The following is a 12,011-nucleotide window of genomic DNA, read 5'->3' as shown; positions in this document are numbered from 1 at the left end:
AAAGAAATTATACAGACATCTAAAAATATATACGGAAAAAAAATTAGCCCGGCATGGTGGGACATGCCTGTAGTCCCAGCTACTCGGGAGGCTGAGGCAGAAGGATCGCTTGAGCCCAGGAGTTTAAGGTTGCTGTGAGCTAGGCTGACGCCACGGCACTCTAGCCTGGGCAACAGAGTGAGACTCTGTCTACAAAAAAAAAAAAAAAAAAAAAAAGTATAAACTCTGCCTAGAATTATTTATCAGTGAAAAACTATCTGAGAAGAGGCTAGCTGTGGTGGCTCATGCCTGTAATCCTAGCACTTTGGGAGGCTGAGGCAGGAGGATTGTTTGAGGACAGAAGTCTGACAGCAGCCTGAGCACGAGTAAGACCCCAGCTCCACAAAATAATAGAAAAATTAACCCGGCATGGTGGAGTGTGCCTATAGTGCCAGCTACTCAGGAGGCTGAGGCAGGAGGATCACTTCAGCCCAGGAGTTGGAGGTTGCAGTGAGGTATGATGGTGCCCCTGCACTCTAGCCTGGATGATGGAGCGACATCCAGTCTCAAAACAAAATAAACAAAAAAATCCAGTAAGAAAGTTGTCTTTTAAAAGCAAAGTACAATTAAATAAATCATTAAAGCCTTTCAAAGACATCACTCATCTCTTCCTCCAAGGTGTACTCAAATCATAAACTACTGAAGCACCACATGTAAAAACTGCCTGGCAAATACACCTCTTTAACCTTCTCTAGCTTTTGTAGTTGTTTCTCAGAAAGTGCTGTTCAGTAGAAGACCCCTTACATCTTACATCACCTATGGCAGGCATGGCAGGTAAAACCTCAGGATTGCATACCTCCCCAATCTTCACATATCCAAGAGCACAGCAAGGGTAGGGGGTGGGTGGCAAATGGAGGATATTGACAACGGGTAATTGATACAAACTGTCTTTCCTCCACCTCCCAATGACCCCTCCCACCTGAGATTCAAAAGGCTTCTATCAACTGCCATTTGGAGATAATCTAAGCATGGAAGTCCATGCAAGCCGGCCTATTCTCATAGCCACTATGGACAATCTTAATCATATATTAGAGATAAACAGCCTGGTATTCCATAAACTCTATTATAATTTATTGAAACCAAGGTAAAACCCCCTGGAATCAAAGGAAATACAGTTTAACACAGTGTTCTTTCCACACTGTATGAGTCCTTCTCTAATCACCTGGTACATACATCCCATTCTAATGCCAGCAGATGGCATGGGCCCTGCCCCAGCCACTAGCAGGTCGCTGTTCCAACAGATATGACCTTCTCATTGACTTCAACTCTTTAATGTTGCCATACTTACCAAGAGCCAGAACGTTAACAAACAATTTTTTGAAACTAAAATTTTTTTCCCAATGATTAAAAAATAGAAGACTATCTTTACAAATTCACTAAGTGTTAAAAAGAGAATGATGTCCTGTATGTTCCCAAATATTTTTTGCTTTCTGTGTAATAATAAGAGTGTGTGTGGGGGGAAGATGGACTATAAAAAGATACCCAAGCAGCACTCACCCCCTTATTGGCAGCAATGCAGCATTCAGCCAGCCGTAGCCAGAGGCGAGGATTTGCATGATAAACCTGAACTGCCTCAATCAAACACTCAAAGGCAGCAAGAGGCCTTCCAATGTGAAGCAGCTGAATTCCACAGTTATACAGCAACTCATACCTCTTATTGGTTAGTAATGTACACATGGGTCTTCCTGAAAATTTTTTGCCTAGTGATAAAAATCAGGTAAGAATAAATAGATTTAAAGAAACAGTTAACATTCAAAACGTTTATTCCACTAAGTACTTAAGAACTAGCATGTTTAATACCAATAACCCTGATTTGAAGTTGTAATAGCTCTCACCAATGGTGGTCTCCATCCTCAACCCCACAAATATTCTGCAGAGTCATCTCAGTTGTCTATGCTGGCAGGGCCAGAGATGTCTCTTCTCATTTGCCAGCTCCTCAGGCAACAATGTTCCAGGAAGGCAAAGATAAGAGATAGGACCCACTCTCACTCCTTTGAACCTTACACCACTTTTCCACATTTTTAGAGTCTGTAAAAGTTTCCACTTTTTTAAATTTTCAGCTTGGTTAACCATTTTGTCATGTACTATCACTTATTCAATGTTTCATAGTCCATAAATACAATAAGACCACATGTGACTTAGAATACATTTTTCATCAATTAATTCAAGTAGGTTTTAATTATTTTAAAAAGTTAAATAATTCTTGATATTGAGCATTTCAGATCAAAGATCCATATAATATGACTATTAAAGGATAAACTTCAGGAATTTGTAGCAGTATCTATTAAAAATCCCTAGAGCCAAACTTGTTGGGCAGATCAGTGTTAACTGTGTGCAGGTCTACATGACATGTATTTTGACCAGATGCTTGCTCTGTAAATCATGCTTTTCTCAAACAGTAAAATACAAACTGTCCCCCAGCACTGGGATTACCTGGATCAGTGCTACCTGCACTGAGCTGAGCACAGACATTGTCATTCTCCTGCAGAGCCTTTTTAAAGTAGAAAATTCCCAAATTGTGCTTGCTCATGGCAAAATGGATGCAACCAAGATTATTCCAGAACATGCATCTCAAACATTCACCTGAGGAAAACACAAGAAAATTTGTTTGCTGAAAAATTTTACCATTGATGTCCCTCATACAAGAATGGGACTTCATCTGGTATGAATCAATTGTTTGCCATTCCACTTAGTCCTCAAAGAACAATTCACAAGGCATTTGAAATTTAGGAAACATCTGAAAAAGTTTTAAACTCCTTTTAAAATCTCTTTTATTAAAAGTGATAAAATTATTTTAAAAAAAGTCAACCCTGCATATTTTGTTAGCCTAATTTTGTTCTGATTTTTGGGTTTTTTTTTTTTTTTTTTTTTTTTTGAGACAGAGTCTCACTCTGCTGCCTGGGTTATAGTGCAGTGGCGTCACCATAGCTCACTGTAACCACTACTAACTCCTGAGCTCAAGTGATTCTCCTGCCTTGTCCCTCCAAATAGCTGGGACTACAGGCATGTAGCACCACCTGATTTTAATAACTGTAGACAAATAATACAAAAACCCAAAAGACAAAAAATATTTGTTAGTAATGTAATATACAGCATTGATTGTATCCACAAAATGAAATATTATGTAAAAACTGGAAACAATGAAGCAAATATATGTAGAAACACATATACAAAGTATATTAAGAATGAGAAGAATATATAGATCAGAACAGAACATATAAAATCTTGCTTTTGTTTGTTGAAGCGTAAATCTCCACTGTTATTTTAATTCATACTTCTTTAAATATCACTGAGGCTATGCATCCTTTCATGTTTGTTGGGCACTTGTATTTCTTAGCCTGTACATTGCCTCTTCCTGTCTTTCCGCCCTTTTTCATTTGGTTACAGATATTTTTCCTATTGGTTACCAGTTGGTTTGTATGTTATAGAAACCACCTGTCATATCTCTTTCAAATATTCCTGCCCACCCTGGTCTGTCACCTGTTTTGTGACTAGGTCCAGTATGTGTATGTGTGTTTATGTTTCTAATCATAAAAAGTTTAACATTTTTTTTGTGGTCACATTTAGTTATCTTTTCTAAACTCTGGTACCTGGATTTTGGATTGTTTAATCAAGCTTTCCTCACCACAAAATTAAAATATTCATCCAAGTTTTGTTTTGCTGCTTTTATTTTATTTTTATATTTTAATCCTTCCTATCTCTCTGGATTTTATTTTGAGTAATGAAGGTAATTCAAGCTTTAGCTTTCTTTTTCTAAATGGCTATCAAAACATTCCGAAATAATTTACTTAATAGTCCATATTTTTTTCCTCAATGATATAAAATGTCTGACTAGAATGACAAAATTAATAATCAGGATATTTATTGCTTAGTACTAAAAACTAAAGGTTATCTTCTGAGACATACATATATATTTTTTGTTTGTTTGTTTTGAGACAGGGTCTCACTGTGCTGCCCTGCCTAGAGTGCAATGGCATCACAATAGCTCACTGCAACCTCAGATTCCGGGGCTCAAGTGATCCTCTTGCCTCAGGCTCCCAAGTAGCTGCGACTACAGGCATGTGTCACCATGCCCAGCTAACTTTTCTTTCTTCCTTTCTTTTCTTTCTTTCTTTCTTTTTTTTTGGTGGAAACTGGGTCTCACTCTTACTCAAGCTGGTCTTGAACTACTGGCCTCAAGCAATACTCCTGCCTCAGCCTCCCAGAGTGTCAGGATTATAGGAATGAGGCACTGTGCCCAGCCTGTCTTTTGATATATTTTTAAATTAAGCAATGATAATATTTTAAAAGGAGAAAAACTAGGCTTTGAAAAAACGTAGTAGGAAGCACATTAAAAGTGTTTCAAGGAGGTTGCTTCCTGGTAGGGGCATTGTGGACAATTTAAGAAAAATTCTATTTTCCGAATTTTCTCTAATAAGCATGTTTTAGTGGCAGCAAAAAATAAAGTTTATGTAGGGAAAGCAAATTAAAGATTTCAAAATTAATAACTATGAAAAATATCAATACATAAAATATCAAAATCTTTCCCATTAGAACTGTTACATCCCATCTCTTACACCAATACTGGTGCAATAATTCTACTAACAAAAAAAAATAGATTATAACTGTTGACTAGTAAACTACACACCCTGCTTCTGATTTCATTTTAAAGATTGACAATATCAACACTGATATCTGCATCAAGACAATCCTAAGCAAAATTTTCTCAAAGTATATTATCTTTTTAGTTTGAGAGATAATTTCATGTTGAGTGTCAGTGGGCCTCTGAGGGGATACTATGATAATGAAAACATAAAAAATTAAAATTTAGCAGAATTAGAAAATGGGTACTTAGAACAAAAAGAATACCCACAAGAGAATTATAACGGAACAAACTGCCTTTTCCAACCTCCATGACTACAGTGAATTGGAAGGGTAAATGGGGGAAGGTTTGAGCACATTTGCATGTGTACTCTGTGTATGTATCAGACAGAATGCAAAACAAACATTTTTAATAGTTTATCCTCATTTCTTGAATAACTGATTTTTCTTCTCCCTCTCCACAAAATAGTGAGGACATAAACCTAAATGACAGCCAAAATTTTTACCTTTCATTTTACCATTAATATCAAGGAATTCATAAGACTTTCTAAATAGAGGCAAGAATAGTTATTATTCAATATAACAATTACTATCTTCCTAACTTTGCAGAAATTTTTTTTTTTTTTGAGACAGAGTCTCACTCTGTTGCCCAGGCTAGAGTGCCGTGGCGTCAGCCTAGCTCACAGTAACCTCAAACTCCTGGGCTCAAGCGATCCTCCTGCCTCAGCCGCCCGAGTAGCTGGGACTACAGGCACACGCCACCATGCCCGGCTAATTTTTTTCAATTTTATTTGTTTGGCTAATTTCTTTCTCTTTTTCTTTAGTAGACATGGGGTCTCGCTCTTGCTCAGGCTGGTCTTGAACTCCTGAGCTCAAATAATCCTCCCGCCTCGGCCTCCCAGAGTGCTAGGATTATAGGCGTGAGCCACCGTGCCCGGCCTTGCAGAAATATTTTGATATATTTAATAACCTAAAGAAATCATCATATTAGTCACTCCTTTTATGAGAGAAAACGGAAAAGTAAAAACATTATCTCATTTCTTTAAAAGGTCTCACTTTACCCAAGGACCTTATGCCTCAACATAAATTCTAACCTGGAATTAAAAAACAAAATAAAGAAAGAGCAAGTGAAGTTAAAGAAAAATGAAAGAATAAAGTAATCAGGCTTCTTCCAAAATGGAAACAAGTGATAAACTAAAATTCCAGGAATTTTCTGCAGAAATATTAACTTATTTTCATTGAAAAATTAGCATAAATTGCTGTGAAGAGTAGTTTAGGAAAAAACAAAGCAAAACACCAACCAAAAGGGGTAAAAAAGCCAGGAGGAAAAAATATTAAAATTTCACAATTTTCTTTTACCTGTTTTCATGAATCCTGGATGCTCAGCAATGTTTGAACTATTTAATAGCTTCACAGCTTTTCGATAATTGCCCCTTAAGTACTCAAAATTGCTTTTAAGAAACAGAGAGGGTGCAGACTGTAAAGAAAATGTAAAAGTTACTCATAATTTTTTTTCAGATGGCTAATGCAAGATGGTATAATACTTATACTGTTGCACTGGTGTGTGTTTAAGAGCATAAATGAATCAATTATGTCATGGTCACAAAAACTGTATATAGTCTCTAAATTTTTCACTGTTCTTACAATCTAAAAATTGAAACCTGTCCCAGAGCACCTTGTAGAAAGAATTATTACAAGGCTACCTAAAAAATAAATACAACACATATATGAGAATATAGTCTGTAGATTATCGACTGCCTTCATCTATTACACTACTAAATGGAAGTCAACTTGACAACACAAACTAGGTCCTTCTTTTTAATGGTTATTAGAAAGATTGGTTATCGTCCATACTTTTTAAGATACAATTGTACTTTTCATTAGAATCCAAAGATAATCAAATACTTTTCTAAATAGAAAAAAAAGAATTCTTCTATGAATCGAAGAATTTTCCAACAGAATGCCTTATTTAGGAACTCTAATCTTGCTGTTCCAAAGATGTTTTGGATTGTAGATCACCTTTCACTTCTCCAAAGAACCTCATGGTATAAGGGCCTCTAAATAGCAGTACCTATTTTGAGTGCAAAAACATGCAGAGATATGGAAACTAAACATCCATCCAGGAGGACATCTGGAATCCTTGTCTCATTATTAATCCACTTTAGCTTAACCAACAGGCTTTGCTTCTAAATCTTAGTCCATCCTTTGCTCTGCCCCCTGTCCACCTGAGTTCTGGTCACTAGGGAAACAAGGGCTTTCCAGGCTTATTCTCAGTGGCAGCACTTCCTCTTGAAGTTTTTCCTGATTCAGGTATGACTATTACACTTAATTATAATTATTTTTGTTTGTCTCTCTATGACTATGGCCTCCTTTAAGGCAAGGATTATGTTCTTTATCTCAAGAAAGGTTTGATAATGCCTGGATGGCTAATTAGGCCTTTCCCTCTTAGCCTCAGGTTTAAGCTACAATTCTCAAAAATCACAAGAGAACCAAGCTAGTGGTAAATCTGGATCCTGCCTGAGATTTCTAACTGTATCTTCTCATGATTTCATACTTCTAAATTTATAGTTTTCCTAAAGCATCAAGATTGTTCACAATTCTGTTTCTTCCCTAGAGCATCTTAAAAATTATTTATCAATGGAGGATTAGGGTGGAGGGAATGGAAGGAAGGAGTAATTGTATCTCAAATACTCCAGTACTAGTCAAATTGAAGGTATTATCAAGCCAAGTCAATTGGAAGAGGCAGATTTTTTGCTACAATTTGACTGTTAAATCTTTAACAAATGTTTTGAGTATAATACTAAAAAATTCTAAAATAACCTAAATGTCTAATATCAGCAAAATGTTTAAGTAAGTTGTGATAAACCACTCACAGAATACTAAGCAGCTATTTAAGACGGTGATTTTGAAGGCTACATAAGGGAAAATTTTTGTTATAATTTTAAGTAAAAAAATGTATTAAACTACAGACACAGTATGATCACTACTTCCCAATTTTATGAAACCAAGGTTCCCTATCTGGTAGTATGTATAACACACTAAAATAAATTATTTAAAACTGACAAATATCCATAGTCTAAATAAGAAAGTCACAAACTGAAAAACAAAAAGTCCAGAAGAAACTTACATTTCCAGCTGTGTTCATAACTGACTTGATTTCCCTTTTGCATGCTTTCAGAGATTTCATTTGGATATAAGCTCGTACTTTATACTGTCAAAGAAAAAATGCTAGTATGTAGCAACCATGGTAGATTTACATATGCTAAAGTTTTTCTTTCTAGTTAAGAACATTTAACTCAACCTGTTTACAACATAGTTATACTGGTTACTTGCCATAGCAAGTTTAAAATTACCTGAAATATTCTATTTTGACTGTATCTTGGAGGGTACTTTAAAAAACTATTAATAAAAACATGGTAGAATAAAACTTATACATAAATTCTAAGCAAAAATCCTATCAGTCCTCATCTGTACATGATTAACTAACAATGATTTTTAAAATTACACAAACTGATTTTATAACCCAATATTCCTAGGACATTTCTCTCAACCTTTTATAGAGTAATTTAAAGAAATCATATTACATTATCATCTTAAGTAAAACATATTCTGAACTACAATACTTCAAAGCCAAGTAGGTATACATGCCTTGAATTATTTACTGGTTTCAATGACCTATCACACTGCTTCATTCTTCATAATCACAAGTAAATATATGTGATATATAATCTCCCTTGAAATTTACACTACCTGATGTATCTTTGATTTTGCAGCTTCTATTAGAGCTCCACTTTCAGCTTTATGATTAGATCCATCTTTGTTGGTGTTATTACCAGTCTGTAGGGTGGTGAAATAAAGTTTACCAAAATTAAATATTTTTTTACCATGATTTAAATCAGAGTGAGCTAATGTAAATCACCTAGAGAGCATTTTCAAAATGCAGAATCCCTGATCCTACTCCCAGAAATTCAGATCCAGTAGTCTGGAATGGGTGAGTGGGCGACAGGAAACTCTACTTACAAGAAGCTCACAGTTGAGCATAACAATGAGCTTGTTTTAAAAAGCATGGATATTATTTGGGCTAAACTCAGATTATCCTTCTAAAACTCAGAACAGATCATACTGCTCCCTTGTTAAAAACTCTTTGTGTTATAAACACTGTCAACAACATCAAATCCTACCTTATTAGTAAACTTACCATCTTTCAAGGCCCAAATCATACATCTAAATTCCTCTGAAACATTCCCTATCCTCCTTCTTCCCTGTGCGTGAACAAATATTGCTCAATCTATGCCCAGACCAGAGATACTTGAAAGCAAGAACTGCTATGTTTTCATTTTTGTCACCTTGGGAGCTGGCAGAGTACCTTAGAACTTGGTAGAGCACACGAGCATCTGCTGAACTAAATTATATTTCACCAAGTATTTCAAGTACTGAATATAAATGAAATATTTTACTACACATTTAGAAATAATGCTAAGGCTATTCAACTGAAATCACTTATCAACTTATATAGATACTTAAGTTGAAAAAAGTAATGCTAGATGTTTATTTTTAAACCTCAAGAGCTCATATAGACAGAAATATATTGACAATATGTTTCTTGCAAACACTCCTTTTTTAACAAAGGGGCAGGAACAGAAGAAACAAGGGCTATCCTTTGATAACCAGAAGCAAAAGAAAAAGAAAAAAACGTGAGACCCAGGATGTTTTCTTACTGTTCACCAAGTCTCTTATTAGAACATGGTGAAGTTTAATCTAATAAAGATATGCTCTTTTGAAGAATTTTTTTTTTTTTTTTTTTTTTGAGACAGAGTCTCACTCTGTTGCCCAGGCTAGAGTGAGCGCCGTGGCGTTAGCCTAGCTCACAGCAACCTCAAACTCCTGAGCTCAAGCGATCCTCCTGTCTCAGCCTCCCGAGTAGCTGGGACTACAGGCATGCACCACCATGCCCGCCTAATTTTTTCTATATATATTTTTAGCTGTCCATATAATTTCTTTCTATTTTTAGTAGAGATGGGGTCTCGCTCTTGCTCAGGCTGGTCTCGAACTCCTGAGCTCAAACGATCCGCCCACCTCGGCCTCCCAGAGTGCTAGGATTACAGGCGTGAGCCACCGCGCCCGGCCTCTTTTGAAGAATTTTAATGATGAAATTTTCCCTAATGAAAGCTACACTGTTTATCTAGACTATGGATTACAATAGTCTTAATATTCTAACCTTTTACATTCTGTAAAAATAACACCTCGCACATGAAAAGATGTTCAATGCACATCCTTAGTCATTAGGGAAATGCAAATCAAAAGTATAACCAGGTATCACTTCACACTAAGATGGCTAAAATTTTTTTTAAAAAGACAGACAACAACAAGAGTTGGTGAAATTATAATCTTGCTGGTGGGAATGTAAGATAGTGCAGCCACTTTGGAAAACAGTTTGGTAGTTCCCCGAGGTTAAATACAGTCACCATTTAACCCAGTGATTCTGCTCCTAAATGTTATACCCAAGAGAACTAAAAACATATACCCTTACAAAAATTTGTACATGAATGTTCTAGCAGCATTATTTGTAACAGCCAAAAAGTAGGAAACTATCCAAATGTCCATCAACAGACGAATTTAAAAAATGTGGCATATCCATATAATGAATGAAATATTATTTGGCCATAAAAAGGGATGAACTACATAAAAAAGGAGTAAGTACATGCTACAACATAAAGGAAGCTTGGAAGCATTGTACTAAGTGAAAGAAGCCAGTCACTAAAGGCCACATATTATGATTCTATTTACATGAAATGGCAGAATGGGAAATCCAGAGACAGAAAGTAGACCAGTAGCTGCCATGGGGTGAGGGAAGGGGAAAACGGGGAGCAACTGCTAACAGGTACAGGGTTTCTTTTTGGGGTGATAAAAATGTTCTGGAATTACACAGTGGTCACAGTTGTACAACTCTGTGAGTACACTAAAAAACAATGAACTTTTAAAACTTTACTTTTAAAAATGGTAAAGTTTATGATATTTATATTTCAATAAAGCTGTTAAAATATTTCATAACCGCAAATATTAATATTTTAAATTTTAGTCTGATCATCTCTGAATACTCACCTCATTCTTTCCATTTTTGTTATTGTTACCCTGTGAAATCATTTTTTCTAGGACAGCAAGAAGATGCAAAGCTTTCTCAGCTTGGTAGGTTAATATATACAGGTCTACCAGCAAAAAACACACTGCTTGGGCAAATTTTTCTTCTGGGGAAAAAACAAAACACAGGAAAAGTAAAGTCACAAGACAAAGTGAAATACATATCTCAGACTACCCCTGCTCCCCCTACAAAAGGATGCAAAGCTTTAAAAAGCAGTTTAAGTCTTTACTCAAATGAATGTATATCACCTAGAGCCATGAATGCAAGCAACTTTCAACGCAAACAATGTTATTCTATTAGGCATCACAAGGCCTCTCATTTCAGAGAGTCCAGGGACTGAATCTTCTTTGGCAAAATATTTACTAAACACTAGCACATACAATGAGGAACATTACTTTAGGCGAAAGAAAATCAGAATTCCAGTATAGGTTGAGTATTCTTAATTTGAAAATCTGAAACCGAAAATTCAAAATGCTCCAAAATCTGAAACTTTCTGAGTGTCATCTTGACACTCAAAGAAAATGCACATTGGAGCGTTTTGGATTTCTGATTTTCAGATAAGGGATGCTGAACCAGCCAGTACAACACAAACATTCAAAAAAAAAAAAAAAAAAAAATCCCAAATCCAAAACACTTCTGATCCCAAACATTTTGGATAAAGGATACTCAACTCTGCCACTAACTAGATGTGTGGTCTCTATACACCATTTAACTTTTCAGACCTCAGTTGGCTGACCTGTAAAATGGGGAGAATGCATCACCTGCCGAAAGACAGGTGGAACAGGGGACCTTTTGAGGTTCCTTTTAACTCTAAAAACCTCCATGAATCTATGAAATAGATTTCTTTCCTAGGTCACAGAAATGTAAAAAGGAAATAATCTGATTACAGAAGCACAAGAAGAAAGGTGTGGATTGGAGTATATCAGACAATTGAGACCGCCAAGAGGAAAATATAAAGACAAAGCTCGCAAAGGAAGAAGGGCCCAAAAAAGAGAGGAAAGGTAACTTGGTGTGACATAAAACTATCTTCCTTTCAAAAAAGAGAAAAGGAAAAATACAAAGGAAAAGTAAGGTCTGAAAGGCAGCTGCAACAACCAAGAACAGGAAATTTCAAAAGCCTTTAAAGAGTGGATTCCATTTAAAACTAAAATCAACATAGTTAGTGTAAAAATGTCATACATACATAAAAGGGCTTCTCATTACACCTAAGACAGTAATAAGTCCTTCTCTAAGCTACCTGTTCTGCCTCTGG

At 35.9% G+C, this 12,011-nt stretch overlaps 1 protein-coding gene across 8 annotated transcripts in view; it reads right to left on the bottom strand.

The window, feature by feature from the left end:
* The window catches only part of CNOT10 (CCR4-NOT transcription complex subunit 10), a 74,262-nt gene that overhangs the window by 31,823 nt on the left and 30,428 nt on the right, over positions 1–12,011 (bottom strand). For all 8 annotated transcript variants that reach the window (XM_069473362.1, XM_069473365.1, XM_069473363.1 and 5 more), the window contains exons 5-10: positions 10,723–10,865; positions 8,371–8,457; positions 7,748–7,831; positions 5,980–6,097; positions 2,473–2,622; positions 1,537–1,739 (exon numbers count right to left, since the gene is read on the bottom strand). In XM_069473362.1, the coding sequence (XP_069329463.1) occupies positions 1,537–1,739; positions 2,473–2,622; positions 5,980–6,097; positions 7,748–7,831; positions 8,371–8,457; positions 10,723–10,865 (785 nt within the window). The remainder of the gene's footprint in view (positions 1–1,536; positions 1,740–2,472; positions 2,623–5,979; positions 6,098–7,747; positions 7,832–8,370; positions 8,458–10,722; positions 10,866–12,011) is intronic.

Source organism: Eulemur rufifrons, chromosome 7 (assembly GCF_041146395.1).
Source record: "Eulemur rufifrons isolate Redbay chromosome 7, OSU_ERuf_1, whole genome shotgun sequence".
Taxonomy (NCBI): Eukaryota; Metazoa; Chordata; class Mammalia; order Primates; family Lemuridae; genus Eulemur; species Eulemur rufifrons.
Note: the sequence above shows the minus strand (reverse complement) of the source record. Positions and strands in the feature narration are given on the sequence as shown.